General features: G+C 36.8%; 1 protein-coding gene across 1 annotated transcript; it reads left to right on the top strand.

The window, feature by feature from the left end:
* Window positions 1–500: 500 nt before the first annotated feature.
* LOC131930571 (uncharacterized) lies at window positions 501–9896 on the top strand. The gene is made up of 5 exons (XM_059287111.1): window positions 501–1410; window positions 5347–5531; window positions 6145–6269; window positions 7338–7544; window positions 8328–9896. The coding sequence occupies exons 1-5, from the start codon at window positions 748–750 to the stop codon at window positions 8462–8464; spliced, it is 1317 nt and encodes a 438-aa protein (XP_059143094.1). The 5' UTR covers window positions 501–747; the 3' UTR covers window positions 8465–9896.
* Window positions 9897–23381: the final 13485 nt, after the last annotated feature.

Here is a 23381-nt window from a genome sequence, read left to right as displayed (position 1 = left end):
TCTACATACAAAATAAATACTTCAACGAAATAGAATCTACATAAAAAAAAATACTTTAATGAAATAGAATCTACATACAAAATAAATACTTCAACGAAATAGAATCTACATAAAAAAAAATACTTTAATGAAATAGAATCTACATACAAAATAAATACTTCAACGAAATAGAATCTACATAAAAAAAATACTTTAATGAAATAGAATCTACATACAAAATAAATACTTCAACGAAATAGAATCTACATAAAAAAAAATACTTTAATGAAATAGAATCTACATACAAAATAAATACTTCAACGAAATAGAATCTACATAAAAAAAAATACTTTAATGAAATAGAATCTACATAAAAATAAATACTTCAATGTCCGCTCTCCGTCCCACCTTCAGGTGTCGCCCCCCCCCCCCCCCCCAACTAGATAAATGTCTGAAACAAACCTTGTATTTGCTGATTTGCCTTTGCCATATAAATTAATGTACATTTCTATCCACAGATACAATATAAAAATGGAGAAATTTAAAAATCTACTTTAGTGCCAGAAAACAAAACATTCTTGAAGAGTGCTCTACATTTTGAGATATGCCAAACTTAATCAAACCACATCTGTAGTTTGACTACCTTGTGTGCTGCAGGATCGAATCCCTTCCACTCTCATCCTAAATCGTATGTTATTCTAACCATAATCTCTGGATGTAGCTTTGTGTATTTGAAAAAACACATAGAGGGCTCTCAAAAAACAAAAAATGGCCACGAATCTTGTTGAAAAACTCGTGGAGTTTCACGGTGTGTGGTTGGTTGGCCACAACATCAACGATCAACTTCTGAGCAAGATAGGCAACGAGTGCGTCGGCAAGCCGGCAATGTCCTGCAAACTCACTCTCACGACTTCCGGTCTTTCCCTCGACAAGGTTCCAATCGACGAGAAGAAAAAGAGAAAAACTCATGAGGTTTCTTTCAGCCAGTTGCGTGAGATCTGCTTCAGTAGTCACCAACCACGGTGCTTGATCGTGATCTACAAGGACGAGAAAGCAGCACTTAGCATCATGGCATGTACGTGTTCTGAAGGCGACGTTCAGGCCATAGTGCGAACATACCAGGAACAGAAGAAACGTATTCAGAGTAACAGACCGGCTTCCGTTTTAAGAACCGGAAGTCTGAAATTAAACACTCCCACCCACAGCGCCACTCCCGGTAGTTATGCGCGGACATTCAGTTTTTCGTCGAGTACTCGCCCCTATCAGAACGGATATTCTCCTAAGAATAACATTGAGGGGAGTAGGCGTCATTTCTCTGACGGAAGTGACGTCATTGACGGGGATGTGTTTACCGCTCCGCAGGAGGCGCAGGTAGTCAGGGAACCTGCGGCAGGGCACGGGTCTTCAACGGCTTTCAATGTTGGCGTGCAGGTAATACATCAATTTTAAAATGTACAACAAACTAGACAATATTGAAAGGTAAATATATCGACACAGTTAAAATGTTTGACATACAAGTATAACGTGAATTTTACCCAAAATGTAGATTTACAAGCGTATATCCTAAATGCAGAGTTAAAATGGTGTGTCCTAAATGTAGAGTTAAAATGGTGTGTCCTAAATGTAGAGTTAAAATGGTGTGTCCTAAATGTAGAGTTAAAATGGTGTGTCCTAAATGTAGAGTTAAAATGATGTGTCCTAAATGTAGAGTTAAAATTGTGTGTCCTAAATGTAGAGTTAAAATGGTGTGTCCTAAATGTAGAGTTAAAATTGTGTGTCCTAAATGTAGAGTTAAAATGGTGTGTCCTAAATGTAGAGTTAAAATTGTGTGTCCTAAATGTAGAGTTAAAATGGTGTGTCCTAAATGTAGAGTTAAAATGGTGTGTCCTAAATGTAGAGTTAAAATTGTGTGTCCTAAATGTAGAGTTAAAATGGTGTATACTAAATGTAGATTTACAATAGTATATCCTACGAGCCGACCCGCGGCGTATCATACGCCGCTATTTGGTTGTTTTATTTTCTACTTTTCAGTAATTCATAATTTGTGAATTCGACAGTACCTATGCTGCCGCTGAAAATATTTGCTTTAAAACACTAACCCCCCCCCTTTCCCCTAACCCCGACCTTACATCCCCCCCCCCCCCTCTTAGCAGCCTCGTCTTAGTTACCTCCTGTAAGTTTAAAATCGTTTCAAACTAAATGATCTGCCCCTATTAGCCGTCACTAAACCCGGCTCTACGATTTGTAAACATTTAATTTAGCGTGACCACAACTCACCAGACCATGTGGGGGTTGGGTGGGGGTGGTAGTGATAGTGATAGAGAGAAAGAGAGGGGACTGTAAGGAGGCGCTTGCAGCTTGTTTTCTAACGGCTCCCAGAAGAGAATTATATATATAGATATGTAGAGTTACAATGGTGTATAATAAATGTACATTTACAATCGTATAACCTAAATGTAGAGTTAAAAATAGTGTGTCCTAAATTTAGAGTTAAAAATGGTGTGTCCTAAATGTAGAGTTACAATGGTGTATACTAAATGTAGACTTACAATGGTGTATACTAAATGTAGACTTACAATGGTATCATACAAGAAACATTAATTTCGAGATAAATAGAAATATAATGTTTGTGGAAAGATAAGCTATATTACGAATTACATGAAGTCAAAATATTATTGGTAGCATACTAATGAGTAAACAGTTAATTGGTGTGTATATAGTAAATGAAGATAGTGTGTAGGTAAGAATACAGATTTACTGTGCATATGTTCCTATTTCAAGTACTCTTCTTAGGATATATCCCGAATCCGATTCCCATCAATTATCCTACAAAATAGATAAAGATTGAAAAGATTTATATTTAAAAAAAGTTCTCTTTCGTGGTTTTGGTTAGTGTCAGAACTGTGATGGAGTCTAGGAAAGAGGTTATGGCTGAGGTTAGGGCTATGTTGCGTAATGAGAATAGAAACAGACGTGCCGACGTTCCTTAAGGTACCCACACGTCCAGTGCCGGCACCGGGTTATTTAGCACCCTAGGCAAAACTTATTAAAAGCGCCCCCAACCCGCAATTTTTTTCGTGCCTCCGTATTATCAGAGGCGTAGCGACAAACTTTCAATTTGCACCCCCCCCCCTCAAACTTTTAATTTGTTTTTCCAACCCATTTTGGCGCCCCCCTACGGACAGCGCCCTAGGCAACTGCCTAGTTCGCCTTATAGGTAGCGCCGGCCCTGCACACGTCTTCATTAAAGATTTTAAAATTTTACGTTTTTAATTTTAGACCACAAAATAGGGCTTGTAATCTCCTTTTCGCAAAAAAATTTGAAATCATGTCAGCCAAGGAGAGATCGAATTTCCAACTACACTGAAAGTTTTAAACGTGGTTCCCATTGGTGATAAAAAAAAAACATGGCGGTTATTTGTTTCGGTGCTTCGCTTCAAAATTTTAAAATACCAAGGGTACCCCAAATAAAATAAAAAATACTAATAATAGAATCACATTAATTATCGGTAGGCCTAGGCTATTAATAACCTTAAATTAATATTGTAACTACCTTGAGAACAAATTGTTACGGATTCGAATAAATAAAAAACTGCATGCTTCTTATAAAGAAAATCCCATTTAACGTAATTTTTTCTTTAAGGTAGTCTGCATCTTGTAGTCCATCATTGTTTACGATTTAAAAAAATACTAGCTGGCAAGTACGAGAACGAGAAGTTGGTGACCTACAAGCCTTATATCAGCCCCAATTTTGAGCATAATTACAACAGCCGATAATAAACGCAAAAAGTTCAATGCAAAATTTCCCATAAGTCATTTCGGCTCGATCGATAGCCCACTTGTTAAAAGTCCACAAAAATTCTTCAATAAAAATTAATGTCAATTCAATAACATAGTTTCTTCCAGGCATCTCTTCGGGGGGGGGGGGGGGGGGGGGGGGGGGGCAAAGCGTCCCCCCCCCCCCCGAACGAAATTAACTTTATATAATTTATAAAGAAAATATCTACTTTTAACAGTGTCCGCCCCCCCCCCCCCCAAGAAAGTCTACCGCCCCCCCCCCCTCCCCCCCCTGAAAATTTCAATCGCCCACACGGAGAAAAAAGTCTGGAAGAAACACTGTTCAATAATACTACACCGATCATCTTATTCTTAAAATATTTTTATTTTCAGTTTAGAAAAAAAATTACGCTTAAAACACATCACTTTAAAAAGGAAATATTTTAAAGCTTTTTGTATACTTCTGTCTAGCCTTTTCCAATCAATTAGTACTTCATGTTGTAACGAAGTCTCTTTGTTCTTTGGTCATACTTTTTAATAATTTACACTTCTTTAAGGGTCCAGCCAAATATTCGTTTAACTTGAAACCATCCTTCATACATAGGCGTAGGTAGCTAGGTGTAGCATCACAGGCGCCGACCTAAGCGAGCGCTAAACGAGCGTTGAAAAAAATTTAAGCTTATTCTGAACTACATTACTTAACATGTAGGCGTACAAATTAAGACTTGTTTAAATGTTTTTGACACCAGTTGCGTGACCCTAGATTAAAAACTTTACTGGCCTGTTACATGTAATAAACGTCTAAAGTCTTTCCTAATTGCCGATGGGGGAGGGGACGCTTTTTTGCAAACAAGAATAATGATATATGAATTAAAATAGGGGAGGGGTACTCGAAGCTCATGCGCTAAATTAGGTATTTACGCATCATGCTTTCATACCCTGACCATATATTAGCATACCTTGACTAAATATGGGTATAACTTCAAGACCTTCTGTCAAACCATGAACAAATATTCGTACAACTTAAAGCCTCTATTTCATCCCCTGACCAAATGTTCGCATATAACTTGAAGCCACTTTTTCATACCCTGACCAAATGTTCGTATAATTTAAAGCCTATCTATCACACCAAGACCATTGTTTTCGTTTGCTTTTTCGTTTGTGTTTTTTTCTTTGGGTTTGTGTTTGTGGTTGGTTTTGCGTTTGTATTTGGTTTGTTTTCGTTTGCTTTTTCGTTTGTTTTTTTCTTTGTGTTCGTATTGGTGTTTGTGGTTGTGGTTGGGTTTGTTGCTAGGTTTTGTTTTCGTTTGCTTTTTTGTTTGTTTTTTCTTTGTGTTTGTATTGGTGTTTGTGGTTATGTTTGTTGTTAGGTTTTTGTTTTCGTTTGTATTTGTAATGGTGTTAGCGTTATGTTTGCATTTTGTTGTTTTGGTTTTGGTTGGTTGTGGTTTGGCTGGGCAATGCCGGGTTTATGATGATTACTAAACACACAGGTAATGGTCTTTAACAGAAAGGTTTTTCACAGAAGCCAGAGCAGGGCCTGGCCGGGACGGCTAGTGTTCTCATATAACTTAATGCTTTTATTTTCAGACCGCGATCAACGACGCCGATTGGGACAACGAGTCCAACATCTCCTCCTCCTCCTCCCTCCAGACCCTCCGTGACGACATCCACTCCCTCTCGGAGGAGATGCACGCCATCAAATTTCTCCTGGAGAAAACAACAGGCATCAGCGCGGAGGAATACTACAGGCGGCGTGATGTGCCGGGCAGCAGGTAAGTAGTGCCCTAGTAATCGTTTTACATGCGGAGGGATATGACCCTAGTATTCGTATTTATAAGTAGGTAAATTATTTGAATATAGAATTTATATGTTTAGCTTCTATTTTTGAAAAAAAGAAATGTGTATCTTTATATACATATATATATATATATATATATATATATATATATATATATATATATATATATATATATATATATATATATATATATATATACGAACACACACACACACATATATATATATATATATATATATATATATATATATATATATATATATATACGAACACACACACACACACACATATATATATATATATATATATATATATATATATATATATATATATATATTATATATATATATATATATATATATATATATATATATATATATATATATATATATATATATATATATATATATAAAAGTGTATTTCACATTATATATTAAGTTTAGACGAAGATGATGTTAACGTTGCTCTAATATTGTTATTTAAGTGTAGCTACATATATGTTAACGTTGCTCTAATACTGTTATTTAAGCTTAGCTACATAAATGTTGTCTTGTATGTTTCAAGTTTTACCTCCTGTATTCCACCAGGCCTACCGTCACCTTCCAGCATCCCCCCACAGTTCACCCACACCACAACTCCCAACCACCACACCACGACCACGACGCCAGTGGTGCTGTTGGTTACAGCGAAGTACCAGCGGCGTCTGCAAACGGTAACATTTTTCTAGAACTAAAGTTAATTTGCAAATAGTTTTACATGCACATAATTGTGATATACGGTTGATATAATGATAAAATTATTTGGAAAATGTTAACATTAAAAACCATGTAAACAAAAAAATAAACATTATCTTTAAAAACAATTTGGTTATTAACTATCGAAAATGAAGACGGGACTACTTTTTCTTAGTTCTTAATTGTAATGTTTTACGGGATTTTCTCCAACACAATTAAGTATTAAGTATCAACATTTTATACCCTGTTTAGGTCGTTAACTCAATGTTTTCAGCATGCTTTACTTCCTGGATTTGCTTACATAGCCTTTGTCCAACCAAGAACAAACGACCAGTCTGCAGTTGTTTGATTTTGGAGTTGTCTCTCCTACATAGGTTGTTGTCCCCCGGTAACGTGGTGAGAAATCGGGACTTCTGGAGTAGACAACCACACACTCTCCTGTCCGGCCACGTTGAGCCCTCCCCCCCACCCCCCCCCCCCCCCCCCACCCCAACTTCTGGCATTATCCCTATCTCTTACCATAACAGCCATTAGAGTACAAAAAAAATGGTTCTTCAAAACGGTAGATACGTTTTTAGTTGTATTCTCACTTTTCTCCCTCCTTTCCATGTTGTATAGGAGGAAGTCCTATCCTTGGGTCCATCACTGTGTGGATAGAGGGAGGGGGGGGGGGCTTTATGCTTTGATTTCCATTCAGCAAATATCCAATGGTTTTTTAAACTGTGGAGCTATGTATCAAACTTCAGACTTAATTTCTAGGAGACAGCGTGGCTTAGCGTTAGAGCGCCAGCCTGCTAACTTGAAAATCTTGAGTTTGAATCCGAGTTCAAAACAGTGGAACATCTTCGAGTCCATTAAACACAGATGGGTAACTAATTCGCGTTAGGGAAAGTAAAGGCGGCAGGGCATAGTGCTGACCACTATCCTTTCATATTCCGAGCTCCCAGAAACAGTTGAACTCTACTTCACTTGACACATGGACTGCCATTTTCAAATATTGACTTCTTTTTTTTTTTAAAACTAAATTTCGACCATTACGTCACCAGGAAAGGCAGACGACGATTACGACTTAAGAAGCATCAGTGCCCAGACGGAGAAGAAGGGGGCGGGGCTGCGGTACACGAAGAAACCAATCCCAGCCAGCACCAGTAACGCCTACAAGGAGAGAGTTGCCGCCCTCAGAACTAAGAGCGTCGAGAACGGAAACGGAAGTGTTCCTAGTCCCGAAGCGACGCAGCCGGCAGTTTACAATAGTCAGTAGGCTTTGTCGTTTTCTTGTATTTGTTCGCTACCTTTTCATTTTGCAAACAGTGGAATCAAACGTAGAGAGTCTATAGGGAGCCAACTTTTTAAAAGAAAGAATGAATTTTTATAATAACTGGAAAATAAATCAAAAACAATTAACGGTTTCGAATGCAGGTCTTCGTCGAAATAAACAATAAGAAGAATAAAAAATAAAAAATATAAAAACCTTCGAGAAACAGTAGATTCGAAATTAAAATGAACACGTATACTAAGTGCAGGAGTATTTGTATACGAATTAGGCCAGTTCTACAGATATATTAAATTATGATTTGAAGTCATGTATTCTAGAAAGGTTTAAGATGAACTACTCCAAAATAATTCATCAATACCAACTTTTGGAGTTATGAGTTGTTGTTACGTCAATAGTTAATAGTTAAATATTATTATAAATTGTAAAACATTACTTGTTTGTAAAGTCGCATTATTTAATAGTGCTTACATTTTATTAAACATACTGCAGTGGTATCATGCATCACAATTATCTTTTCCACGTTCGACACGTGGGGCAGGTGAAGTAGAGTTAATATGTTTCAATTACCTCGGCATACAGGGGATAGTGTCCCCTAACGTTAGTCAGGTACCCATTAGAGTTGGGCGGACTCAGCGACGTCCAACGGATCGAACCCCGAGACTTTCGGTTTAGCAGTTGTAAGCTCTACCATTCAACCCCGCCATACCATTGTATCCCAAAAAAAAACCATGCTAAATGTAACTTTTTGTTGTGTTTCCAGACGGGTTTCGTCCCCGCTCATCCAGTGCCAGCAGGACGGTGGTGTCGAGGCCCATACACGAGGTGTACGGTGCCAGGGTGCAGCAGGGGGGGAGCCAGAGGAAGAAGGTGGTGTTCCTGGCAGCCCCGCATCGCTAGCAGGTAGCAGTGACAGGTGGTAGCATTGACAGGTGGTAGCGAGTAGCAGTGGCAGGCGAGGCTATAGCTGGGAGCAGTGGTAGCAGATACAAGCGATACAAGGTTGCAGTGAAAACTATATCAAGTGGCAGTGAGTAGCCATATCAGGCTGCAGCTAAAGGCTACATTACTTTGCTGTGAATAGCTACATGAGGCTACAACGAAAGGGCACATCAGGCTGATAAAAAGGCTACAACAGGCCTCAATAAAAGACTACATCAGGCTACAATCAAATGCTACATCAGGCTACAATAAAAGGCTACATCATTTTACAATAAAAGGCTACATCACGCTATAATAAAAGGCTACATCAGGTTACAATAAAAGGCTACATCAGGTTACAATAAAAGGCTACATCAGTTGGCCGTGAAAAGGCTACACGAGGCTTCAATAAAGGCTATATCAGGCTACAATAAATAGGCTACATCGGGTGGCAGTCAAAGGCTAACGAAGAAGAGGTTATAGCCTTACCCTGTGATCTTGACACTTCAAGCAGGCAGAGAACAGGGTCACTTTTTGCAGCCTCGAAACGACAGCCTGATATTGTAGACTTGGCACTGCACGCATGAACTGAAAGCGATCACTGTATTCTATCGAGGTAGTGACACACAACTACTTTCTTCCCGGGACTCGCTAGAAACTAATTCTTCTACTCAGCCAAAACCTATCTCTATATCCGGTGTTAAATTCTCAAACATTGAAAAATATTGACCAGGAACAACTTCAGTTTTGAGTTTATTTCAACCTGGATTTAAATATCGTAGGAATTCCACAAATAACGTGTTTTATTATAATGTAATTTCAAATATAGAGAAGCTGTTTGACAAAAATACTTTTGCTATGCTACCAAAGTAGGCCCAGCTTGTCAGGAGATTCTGAATCGCAGAGGAAGAAGAAATACTGTAAGAGGTGTGTGAAAGCAGGTAGAAACATATGTAGATGTATGTGGCAGATAAATGCACTTCGTAAAAACAGAAAACAGACGGTACAGTTAAGAACAGACGAATATAGATTCATGAAAAACATGGAACTATTTTGTCGAAACAAAAACAACAGCAAAATACAGCAAAAAATAAATACAATTACGTTTTTAATTTATCTTAAACTAACAGCAGAAACTAACAAATATTATTTATATTCTATCTTTAAGATCCTGTCTTTGACTAAATAACAAATCAGTTTTAACACCAACTTATGTTATATACCTAATCATGCTTTGAATGAAAACTATGTTAATTATATGACCCAGTGGCTAATCTAGGACAATAGATTTGGGCCCTAAACAGTGTATCTACATGAGCCTTCACACTTCACATCTCGTTTATATAAGTTGTGTTCTATTTCAATAGCAATATAAACAAAAAGTGATGTTTCAACGCCAGGGGTAGACAGAGACAGGGGCGTAGCGAGGGGGGGGGGGGCGGGGGGTGACACCATTTAGGGGGGTGACACCAAGGCAAAAAATAGCAAAATATATAGAGAAAAACTTGAGGGGGGTGCAAATCGAAAGTTTGAGGGGGGGGGGGGGGGTTGCAAATCGAAAATTTGAAAGTTTGTCCCCAGGAAGGGTCGCTACGCCTCTGGGGGGGGTGACACCATTAAGTGCCGCACCGGGTGACACCCGACCCGACCTCGCTGCGCCACTGGACAGAGATACAGAATATAGTCGGAGTAAAACAGAGCAGTTTTAAACCTACCGGGTTCCGATCCTACCACTCCACGCGTTGAAATATCACTTTCTGTTTATATTGCACTTATATTTCAACAACACTTTACACAGCTTGACAATTATATATTTTTTTTAAATTACTTAAAAGTCTCGCACTAAGCATCGTGATACTGTAAGAATCTGAACATTCCTCTGTACGGCACTTTGTTTTCACATTTTCTTCCATTTGTCATTTTACTTTGTTCGTCCGTTTGGGGGCCATCCATAAATGACGTCACGCTTTTTGACGATTTTTACCTCCCCCCTCCCCTCTGTCACACATCTTCGCAAAAAACTAGACCCCCCCCTAAAATGACGTCACACCCCAGCCTACAACCACCCCCCCCTCCCTCAAAATTGCAGTTGAATTTTTCTTAAAATACGATATTTTTTTCCAAAATCTTGTCTAAACTCTGTCTAAATTCCTATTAAAACAATTTTCTAAAACACGAAATAACGGCTAAAATTCGTTTTCTAACATTGCTTTTTTATGATGCAAAAGTGTGACGTCACACCATCTGAACCCCCCTCCCCCACATCACACACCGTCACAAAATTACGGACCACCCCCCTGTTATAACTGGGTTCACCATGTTATGGTTATGTTGCAGTGCAGTGAGAGGGTTTATTTATTTGATTCAACCAGCTACCATTTCACTCGTCTCCAATACCAGGGAGAGAGTATTACACCTTGATAACCACTAGGTTATGTCACATTCAAACGAGTCTACGACGCTTAGAGATAAGATGAACCAAGTAATCCGTGTATGAATATTTTAATCTCGTATCTACAACAACACACGTCCTTCCACACCGACGATAAGGATTCAACTGCTCACACATAAACTCATAGCAACCAACTCTCTAACCTAAAACGTCACTATCTTTCGTATCTCGTCACACATTCACTCGTTCAATATACGGTCGCACCATCAATCCTGCGCACCGATTTCCCCAGTCAACATGCATCATAACACCCCCCCCCCTTCCCCGAGTGTGCCGTCATTTCGGGACGACCCCTTTGTCCTTTTTTTTAATTATATTTTTTCCGTTTGTTACTTTATTTTCAAATATTTGTCCGTTTATCACTTTTTATATATCGTCCATTTGTCACTTTAATTTCATATATTCATCCGTTCGTCAGTTTGTCTGAACGTGAGTGTGATCTAATTATACAAAGAACCCATCTAGACTATACAACTAAACAGACTATGCAGATGAAGTAGAGTGTATGTTAATGTCACCATACCGAGAATTTTAAATTCGGGTTTCTTTTCCGTTATGGAGTACCAAAGACTCATCGCTTAGTATCATTCTATTTTTATAGGCGATGAAAACCTAACCTTTATCTAACCAAAACAACCACAAACCTAACCTTAACACTTTGAGCCCTAACGGAAAAGTACCTTCTGTAGATTCTATTGGCCAGTAACTTAGTAGGCATAATAGGCGTTTTACTTACGCAATGTTGCACTGTATAAAATAGTTCGAGCTATCTAGTAACTTTAATGGTGTCGGTTTTATTTTTACATATTTATTTAACCCGTTAACACGATGTTGTTTTTTTTTGTTGTTTTTTAATTGCAAGGCTATCGTTTATTTAATCGTGTATTGTATATATATAAATCTAATAAAAGAGTTATAATTTAACATTATATTTAAAATATAAAATGCCACTATTTTGTTTTATCTTGTAGTATGTCATTGTTTGTTATTGAAAATATTTTTATTTAAGTTGCAAGTTTGTATGAGTCAAGTGCTAAGTTTTTAATGGGAAATAAAGTCATATATTTTCACTTTTTATATCTTCTGTTATACAACTCTTCTTTAGTGTGGTTTGTTATACTAAACTTTGTTTAAAGTAGTTTGTTATAGTAAACTTTGTACGGTGTACTTAGTTATACTAGACTGTGTTAAATGTGATTTGTTATACTAGACTGTGTTAAATGTGATTTGTTATACTAGACTTTGTTTAGTGTGGTTTGCTGTATTAGACTTTGTTTAATGTGTTTTCTTTCATGAGACTAAGTTTAATTTGTTGTGTTATACTAGACTTTGTTTAATAAGTTGATTGCATTAGTGTTTAGCGTGCCGAAATGAAGAAAATGCGACAAAATTGACAACCATTCATTGCTACATTTCAAAGATTTAGGTGCAGTGAGTCATTGAGAGCGGGCGGGTTAGAGGCGGGGCGTAGTTTAAATATAAAAAGGGATGTTTTGTGGCCCCATATTTTCAAAGGACACAATGAACGCGAACTAACAGTTGACAGCGGCTGAATCTTAACGTGAGATCTCTTATTACTTTGCGGGATACATCTGGGGGTGGGGGGAGGGGGGGGGGTTCTTAACCAGAGGCGTCGCGAGGCGGAGTCGGGGGGGGGGGACCGCACCGGGTGACACCATTTAGGGGGGGGGGGGCGACACCAAAACAAAACAATTGCTAGATATATAGAACAAATATGTTTTTGACAACATGAAGGTGCCGCATCGAGTGACACCCGACCTAGCGACGCCACTGTTTCTATCCTAAAACTCTCCTGCCTCCGTCGCTAAATAAACAGGTAGGGTCTGTGTGTGTGTGTGTCTGTCTGTATGTGTGTGTGTGTGTGTGTGTCTGTCTGTCTGTCTGTGTTTGTTTGCACATGAATACAAAAAAATTGTGCTACAACATGCTTCGTACGGTAGGGAAATTTTTTTTTTTTTTGTGTTCGTTCAAAACTGGTTTTGGGGGATCCTGTGGGCGCTCTTCTACATTGAAGGAAGAAAAGTTTTATTGTAAAAGCGTAACACCTTAAAAACACACATAGGCAGAACATGTCGCACACTGTTGAATCTAGCATCACAAAAAATAAGAAGAAAACTTCATATACACAACCCACACAAATTACATACACGCAACATAGGAATACATACCACAAAAAAAATCGACATACACACTACATACACTACATACACACCATATTTTCACAACATCAACCCAGCTCTGATGGGTAGATATACAATTTTTTGTAAAATAAAACGCATAGGTATGACCACACCATCCCTTCATATGCCGAGGTAACAAACAGATGAACTCTACTTCACTTGCCCCATGGACCGTTAGATGGTGCCCGCCGGTAATATCCCAGTAATGAGCTCAAAAATTATCCTTGAACAGATCTCAGAGGTTCTCAAAACTTGCAACTAGCACTCTCAAACTATTAAAACAGATCCGTACAAATAAACTCAGAGGTTCTCAAAACTTGCAACTAGCACTCTCAAACTATTAAAACAGATCCATACCAATAAACTCAGAGGTTCTCAAAACTTGCAACTAGCACTCTCAAACTATTAAAACAGATCCGTACCAATAAACTCAGAGGTTCTCAAAACTTGCAACTAGCACTCTCAAACTATTAAAACAGATCCGTACCAATAAACTCAGAGGTTCTCAAAACTTTCAACTAGCACTCTCAAACTATTAAAACAGATCCATACCAATAAACTCAGAGGTTCTCAAACTTGCAACTAGCACTCTCAAACTATTAAAACAGATCCGTACCAATAAACTCAGAGGTTCTCAAAACTTACAGCTAGCACCATTTAAGCTATTAAAACATAACGCGGCCAATAAACAGAGGTTCTCAAAACTAGAAGCTAGCACCCTTAAACTATAATAACAGATCCGGGTCAATAGAGGTTCTCAAAACTAGCAGTATGAGCCTTTTCGTAAAATAAATATCTGTTTCACAAGTCAAAGAAAGCCGAGAAGACAGCATACACCGATGATAGCAGTTTAAAATCGTGATTGTGGATGTATTATTCTCAAATCTACTTAATTCGTGTCATAATTCGTGTCACAATAGCTATGAGGAAAAAAAAAATGAAAATTTTAACACTTGTACCTTGCGGTGATTGGCACACGGATTTCAAAGTTTTCGGTTGGCTGGTCATGAAGAGTATGGGTGTTTTAAAATGTAAGCTTCTTTACAAATGCAATGTGTTATGGGAAAATATTAGGAAATTATAGTTATGGGAAACGTAGGTTTTTAGGAAATAATAGGTTATAGAGTTCACACTGACACACACATGTTTTAGTTCTTTTCACACTTTAAAATGTGGTACTAGTATTGGTTGGTAAATGGTTACGAGTAGGCGTTAAATAAAGGTAAACTTTTAGGGTAAAGGTAATGGTTAGGACGTGGTAATAAGGGTCCCACGGGTACAATGGTAAATTCACACCGGTTACGGAAAACTACTCTAAGCTTTTTGAATTTATAAAGTACTAATATTCCGCACTATTATACAAACATTGTTTGCTGTTCAGTTGGTGCGCAATTTTTTTTCTACGATATATTATTCGATTTTTAAAAGTTTAAGTAATTAAAAATTAAAAATCATGTCTATATCCCGAGTTGCATTCCCCGTAGTGTTATATAAGAATATTCAAGAAAGTTTAAGGGAGATCACTCCCGCTTTATTTTTTTTATAGCAGCTTTCGATGAAAGCCAATATCTTTTTTCATTTTTAAAACAACGAGCAGATTAAGTTAAAAACCATCTTTAGTCACAATCGCTAAGAGAATGTATTTAAAGTAAAAAAAGTGACTTCATGAAAGTTTGTTGGTTTGAGATCAAAAGAAACCTAATATTAAATTTAAGAAAGTTACCATGAGAGTAGCAGAAGTCATTACAAAAATATAATTTAACTCACTACCTTAGATATAAGTTAAAACTATAATATATCTTTTAATATATGCCTCAGCAGGGGCGTGACACCAAGGCAAAAAATAGCAAAATATATGGAGAAAAAGTTGAGGGGGGTGCAAATCGAAAATTTGAAAGTTTTTCCCCGGGAAGGGTCGCTACGCCTCTGGAGAGGGGGGGGTGACACCATTAAGTGCCGCACCGGGTTTCTTCTTCTTCTTCTTCGTTCTTAATTATTAGTGTTGAATGGGGATCGAGATTTATCTGCCAGTGGGTTTGAACTCGAGACTTTGTTCTAATTTATCAACACAATTAAGCGTTACGTGTCAACTGGTTATGCGCCATTGAGGCCATTGACTCCGATTTCAGCCTGCTTTTCTTTTTGGATTTGCTTCCATAGCCTTTGTCCAACCAAGAACAAACTACAAGGCAGCAGTTGTTTAATTTTGGAGTTGTCTCTCCTAGAAGAGTGGCTGTCCCCAGCTAACGAGCCTCATCTGCCCGAGGGTTCGAACTCGAGACTTTTCGGTTTAGCAACCATGAGCTTTACCGACTCGACCACGCCGACCCCCCGCCCACCGCACCGGGTGACACCCGACCTCGCTACGCCACTGTGCCTCAGACATGTAATATTGATGGCGTATATTCTCCTTGTTCCGAATTCTTCCGCTAGTGAATTACTATGCTCATTATTCGACATGAGAGGACTGTTGTAGGTTTACATTGATAACTATTTCTATCACTCTAAAGATATGTACATATTATACTGGATTTTTTACAAAGAGTGAGCTCCATTTCTGAAAATAAATAATGGTGTCAGTTTGATTACAATTATAGGGATACAATTTTTCCGGATGTCGGAAGGGTATACATGATATCAAGGTTCAGATCTGAAATAAGAGAGTTAAAGTAAAACAGGAAGAAAAACTTATTTTTATTTTTTTTTTTTTTTCGCCTCAGACATGTAATTGACATCGTCAGTTTGCCTTGCATGTTCGCTTTAGTATTACAGATTTCATCATCGGCTTGTGAGGACTGATACAGATTTACAATAGTAATATTTCTTTCTTACTTGTAGCCTGCTTTCATTCATTTAAGATGGTTTACTTATACATAGATCTAATACAAAACGTCTAAACATAAAAAAGATATGAAAATAAAAAAAAATTACTAGGCAGTCAAGAGAAACCTAGTTTGCACACCTTATTTTAGTCTAGTTCTTATGCCATGTTATTTTCTCCCTTTGATTATTATATATGCAATTGATGTTCATGTCCTTGATCCTTGATGCTGTGTAAAATCTATCAAATAAATTATTATTACTGATTTAAAGGTTTAAAACAATTGAATTAATAAAAAGAAAAAAAAAAAACTGTGACTGTACAGATATAGATGTTTGAAAGGGAAGAATATTTGCTTTGATGTGTCTCATTGTAATAACATAACTTTTCCGATTGCTTAAAATTTGTATCATATTAATTCTCTGTAATCCCAAATTTATTTCAGCTCTACTTAAAAACCCAAATTCCACCCTCCCCCCCCCCCCCCCACCCCGTCCCCCGCCCCCCGTCCCGTCCCCTCAGCCCACCACGCCGGGGAAAAAAATCCCTTGAATCATCATTTAATTACACAGGAAGAAAAACGTCCTCCCATTCCGATCATTCAAATTTTTACATTTATTCCAGTCTTTTATGTTATTTTTGGTTAAATAATAATAATCTGTTTTTATTTAAACAAATAGTTAACACGGAAAATCATTTTTTTTCGCCTCAGTGATGTAATTTACAGGGTCAGTTTGCCTTGCATGTTCGCTTTAGTATTTCAGTTTTAATCATCGTCTTGTGAGGACTGATACAGATTTACAATAGTAATATTTCTTTCTTACTTGTAGCCTACTTTCATTCATTTAAGATGGTTTACTTATGCATAGATCTAATACAAAACGTCTAAAAATAAAAAAAATAATATATAAAAAAACCCCGAAAAATGCGAATGTGTAATTAAATGATGATTCAAGGGATTTTTTTTTTCCATCGGCGTGGTGGGCTGTGTGTGTGTGGGGGGGGGGATTTGGGTTTTTAAGTAGAGCTGAAATAAATTTGGGATTACAGAGAATGAAAATGATACAAATTTTAAGCAACCGAAAAAGTTATGTTATTACAATGAGTCACATCAAATCAAACATTCTTCCCTTTCAAACATCTATATCTATAGCAGTCCTAAAACAAATTTTTTATTATTATTTTTTTTAAATTATTAATTCAATGGTTTTAAACATTTAAAATAGTAATAATAATTTATGTGATGGTTTCACACATGTATAGTAATTAAATGGAGAAAACAAAATGGCATAAGAACTAGACTAAAATAAGGTGTGCAGACTCGGTTTCTCTTGACTGCTTAGTTTACTGTGCTCAGTCCTTAGCTGCGAAGTCAGGGGTTCACATTGTAGCCACCCATGGACAGAAATGGAAGCGACAGTGGGAGAGGGGTCTCTGTAATACTCATACTGATCTATCATTCCAAAACTTGCCAAGACTCAAAATTGACCCCTGGCGTTTGGGGAATGCTACCTTGATATATCCGCCAGGCCGGTTTCTGTGGGGGGAGAGGGGGGGGCGGGAGTTTCTCTTACTATCAAATAGAAATTTAAAAAAAAAATGATCTGTTCATGGGTGTTATTAGATCTAGTGAGTACTCGCTGAAATGTCAGTCACAACGTATATGACAACATATATGTCATCTTTAAATGGTTTTAATATGATTTTAAATACAAAAGCATTTAAAGATGCTTGTAACATTGAAGCCTATCTCTTAAATGTTATGTACACAATTCTTAGTTATTATTGAAAAATTGATATAATAATTCAATAGCTCTATATTATTTCTGTCTTGCTTAGGCACACTTTAATCTACAAAAGAATTTGTAAGTTCTTTCCCTTCTAAAATGTGAAATGAATTAAGTCCCCTTCATTTATAACGCGCAACAAAATTTTACTCACATACGTATGTTTTCCCTATCTCTTAATCGGTGAGTTTAGCACAGAGACATGAGTCTGTACAATTTTTACTTTATTTAATAAGTGTGTAGAGAATAATTACGACAAAAGTATGCACCAGTATTATTCATATTTGTTTTGTTTTATTTTCCTATTCATTTAAAACAGAATAGTTTAGAGGTAATGTTATAACAATTATTTTGTAGTCCGATATTTTTCACTTATTTCCTTAATGTTTGACTAAAAAAGTTTGTTGGTGGATTTATATTTGTTTTATATTGTTCTGTAGAAAAAACAGGACAGCTTTTGTATAGAAATTGTGCAGATAGTTGTCAGGACTGTACATTGTCCATTTATTTAGGCAAAACTTATTAAAACGCCCACTTTCACACAAATTAGTTTTTTAAAACATATGTATAAGAAAAGATTTAATTAAAAATGACATATTTATTTATTATCAATTGCATACACGTTATAAGTAGACATCAAATTCAAATTTTACTTGCCTCCTTCGTCTCAAAAGTTTGTACTAATTCCTTCAATTCCAGTTTGCAAGTGTAATCACATTTTATTGAAATTGTTGCTACGTCCACGAGTCTATTTTGTAGTTTACGACACAGCCCCCCCCTCCCCCTTAGAAAATTTTAAGTGCTCCCCCACCCCCTCCCCTCCCGGGAGAAAAAAGTCTGAAAATAATCACTAAAAAAACAGTTCTTGTAGTGTTGGGCTCTCTGCAGTCCTCCCAAGGTGAGTTCCAAAACGGAACTTACCTGTTTTAAGCTTAACTGTCTTTAGTAATAATTGTAAAATGTCTATATTGTGTGGCTATGTAACGATTTTTTTTTGTTTTTGAAAAATAAAAGGTTATAAATGTTATAGATTCCAGCCTAAAATTGTTATATATGAACCGTTTAAGAGAGGGTGAAAAATATTAAAAGACAATTCATTAGATGTTTAATTTACTACTAAGACTGTATGTCTACTAACATTAAGCATTGTAATCTACAACGGCTACTGATGTACTTGTTTTTCAACTTGATAAAGCTAAAAAAAAAAAACCTACCAAACTATTTTGTTTAGTACTTAAGCTCAGTATAATTTTTACAATAGAAAATAATAACGTGAAACTGTATTTATATGTAAGCGGTCAACCTAAGGTGCAGGAATTTTAAATGAATGTAAAGTTAAGCAACGAATAATCTCCCATTTGAAAATCCATTTTCCAAAATTTTATTCAAGGGAATTAACTTTCACAAGAATAGCTAAATTAACCAAGGGTAACTAAGACATGCTTGAAAAACACAATAAAACTTTCTAAATTTCATTACTTAATAATTATAAGAAAACTTGTATAATAGCTATATAAGCTTGTAAAAACAATATATTTAACCTATTAAATACTTAACTGTAGGTTTTGCTTGAAAGTCCAAAAACTGTAGCTTTACTATAACATACTTCTTTTTAATTTTGATGACATACATCTGGCGGTATCCATCAGAATAGAAAATTAACAAAATTTTGAGACAAATTTTGGATCCCCTAAATAAAGGGACGCTTTTCAATAAATCATACACGGTTACACGTGTTAGACATTGCTAGAATTATGGATTAAATATAAAAAACTTATAATTCGAAAAAAAGAAGTTATGGTTAGTTATATATTCCATCCTATTTAATATTATATATTAATACTTTAACAGTGGTAATATAGATTTATAAAAAAAAAAACTAAAGATTTTTCAACTAGAGAACGCCTACCCTTCTTAGTAGTGTGTTCCGTCCTGAATTGAAATAATCTTACTTACGATAAACTCGACTACTCGATATCCTCTACTACATTCACAACACATATCAAACTTCGATATCTAAACATAACTAGACTCGATGCTCCAGAACTACGACACCACCTCGTTTAACTTCACCAAGTTCTACAAACGATAATACCAATCAATAACGATTTCACTGGACCTACTACTACACTTTAACAGTCAATATAATTTGATATCTTAATACCGAAAGAATCAATACTCCCCCCCCCCCCCCCCCCCCGAACTCCAGAACTACGATACTTCATCAACTGCATTCTATTTTCTCTATTACTAATCAGATTCCACTAGACATTCATCTACAAAACAGCCGAATAAAAATGATGACACTTTAACACTTCGACACTGTATACCTACGAAACCATATCAGCAACAGCCTTCCGCCGTTACTCCCAAATCTAAACGATTCATCAAAACTTACCAAACAAGTACAATACTTTGAACACCCCGTCATTACAAACTCTATACACCAGGACAGAATTCGAATTCAAAGTCAGAGAAAACGAGACTTACACGCCCAATTAAAATTAGATAACCGTTTGAAATGTTCGAAATTTAAATTACGAACGTATTCAATCGTTTTCTACATCAATTATGTGACACCAAATTAAAAGGCAAAGTGACTGGTAAAAAAGCGCCCCGACCTTTCCAAATTAGGGAGGTGGGGTTGCATTTTCACTATCGCGAATAAATATAGGCTATATAGACCTAATTTTGGGATGGGGGTGCAAAATTGAAAGTTCATCATGGGTGCCGAAATAGATCGCTATACCTTTATAAAAGTTATTAATTATCAGGTACTTTTTGATAATAGCGATTAAACTTTTTGCGTCCATAGGGATGGCGCCCTAGACGACCGTAGGTAGCAACGGCCCTGGGACTGTGGGGCATATGTCCCCGGGCGCCGAGCTTAGGGGGCGCCAAAATGGGTTGGAAAAATAAGTTGAAAGGTTGAGGGGGCGCAAATTGAAAGTTTGAGGGGGGGGGGGGTGCAAATGAAAATCTCGAGGGGGGGGGGTGCAAATCGGAAGTTTGAGGGGGGGGGGGTGCAAATCGAAATCTCGAGGGGGGGGGGTGCAAATCGGAAGTTTGAGGGGTGGGGTGCAAATCGAAATCTCGAGGGGGGGGGGGGGGTGCAAATCGAAAAGTTTGTCCCCGGGAAGGGTCGCTACGCCTCTGCTGTGGGGTTGTACTCATGTCGGTGATGCTCGACCATGTGTAGTTTAATCTTGGTTTACTTTTACCCTGGTGTATCAATATATTTTTTTTGGAAATGTGAACACTGATAATATAAACATCTATAGAAACAATATTAAAGCAATAATATATAGAAAGAAATATAAAATATGATAATTTACAAATATTCGGTTCTTAATCTTAACATTTTTCACCTGAAATACTAGACAAATATTAATTAAAAGCTAAAATAACACTCGTACAGATTAGAAATTCCTATATTTATTAAGCAGTGAACAACGAATCAACTGTTTCATGTTTTGTTTCTAATTGTATAGAATTGTATTGAAAAATTGGGTAGACGCATTTCAAGATTTTCTCACTAGCCTAGAAGATTTAAGTGTACACATTTTTAACTTACCTTTTCCCATTACAAAAAAAAACACTCTTTCTACCGCCAAGCTGCTCACAAACAAAATATCATTTACCATAACCCCAACATCATTTGATTCATTTCCCAACCGTATACATACAACCCCGATACCCCTAATTATAATACCACTTCCCATCCTCCTTATATCAATTCCCATACCCCAACTACCATGTTCCTTAGCTTCTTTCAGGCATCTCTTCGACGACAATACCCCACCACTCCCCCCCCCAAACAGTTTAGACCACCACCACCCCCACCCCTTCCCCGAAACACGTCCACCTCCCACGAAACCAAATTTTTGATATATAATTTTTATTCAAAATATAAATTTTAAGTAGTGTTCCACCCCCCCCCCCCACCCCCCACCCCCCCCCCGGAAATTTAAGCATGCAATTTCCCCCCTCCCCGAAAGTTTTAAGTGTCCACCCTAATATCACAAAGCTCCCGGAGAAAATGTCTGAAAGAAACACTGTCTTTCAATTCCCCAGTGACCCATTACCACTTTCCATTACCCAATCACCACCGATGTAAATTTGTACCACTATTATTAGACCTAGGAGCAGTGGCGGAACTAGAAAAAAAAAGGCCACCCCGCAAAAAAATTTTTAGCCCCCCCCCCATATATATATATATATATATATATATATATATATATATAATATATATATATATATATTATATATATATATATATATATATATATATATATAAACACATAATACGAACATAGAATACTTATTGCTGCCCTGTCAGGTTTTTTTTTTTAAATTTATTTTTAATGAATACAAATTACAACATAATTCATGTGTGTAAGTGTATTAGTACGTTTAGGGAAAATCAGTTACATTTTATTTCTGCTGGTAAGCCTCTTAACTTCTGGTCGGTGAAAAAAACATAAATCATGAAAGCTTTGTATAAGTAATGGTGTCTCGTATTATGTTTATTTTAACGTTTCTTTGGATTTATTTTATTAATTTTAAATACATTTCCTTTTTATACAATGTCATTCTTTAGTAAGTATTTTTGTTAAAAAAATAATAATTAAGAGAAGTAATTGCTTTTTAATTTGTTTAGTTCAAATCTATTAAAAGGAGCTTATGAGTATCCCTATTTGACTATTTATAATGGGAAATAAGTCATGGAAGTGGTTTGAACATTTGCTTATCTTTGATAAGTTTGATTGTAGGAGAAAGAGGACTCGGCTTTCACAGTGGTTTAAAAAAAAGGGAAAAAGAATATACAAGTGCGTATAACCCAACCGCAGCTACGGTAATCTTTTACAAAACAATCATCAAGTCGAAAATGACAGAAAATTAATTTTTTTTAACTATATTTTTTGTTATATATATGGTCGGCTGTGGGCCCCTAAATGGCGTTGCCCCCCCCCCCCCCCCCCCCGCATTGCGGGGTCTGGCGGCACTGTAGTTCCGCCCCTGCCTAGGAGACGACATACAACTGAAATTCTACTTATATATTCTACTGATAACAATTTTCCAGCCACACAACTGCGCCTGTTACATTTGTTTGCAAAAACGAGTCGAAGGAATCGATACCTCCAGATGTTGCATCCGCCGAGCCACGTCGTATCGATACGCGAGCGCTCATGTGACAGCGATTATCCAATAAGAAAAGCTTTGATAGGCTATTTTTATTTTTAGAGGCTGATAAAACTTAGTGGAGTAAAACAAAACGAGAGAAGTTTGATGTTTTTATGCTTGCTTTTATTATGGTCGAGTAGAAAGAGAGAGCGTGAAGAAGAAGAAACATGCCCTAATACATTTTAGGGATGTGATCGAATTACTTTTACTACGTTAAATTGTTGTAAAAGAGATTATCTTAATCATTAAAGTTAGGTTTAAACTACGGTTAGTGTTAGCGATGTGATTCGCTCACAAGTATACCCATTGGTGATATTTACAATAAGGGCTAGAAATTAAACATGGTTAGTTAGCCTAATTGAATTTTTGTTTCTTTGCAATGTTTTACCTTTCTCTTTAGTAATATGCAGGCCTACTTTTAGAGTCTGCAAGGTAGCCGTTTTTGTAATTA

The sequence above is a fragment of the Physella acuta genome, unplaced genomic scaffold (genome assembly GCF_028476545.2).
Source record: "Physella acuta isolate Inbredline_101_S28 unplaced genomic scaffold, ASM2847654v3 ptg001805l, whole genome shotgun sequence".
Classification (NCBI taxonomy): domain Eukaryota; kingdom Metazoa; phylum Mollusca; class Gastropoda; family Physidae; genus Physella; species Physella acuta.
The sequence above is the reverse complement of the archived record's forward strand: the minus strand, read 5'-3'. Positions and strand labels throughout refer to the sequence as shown.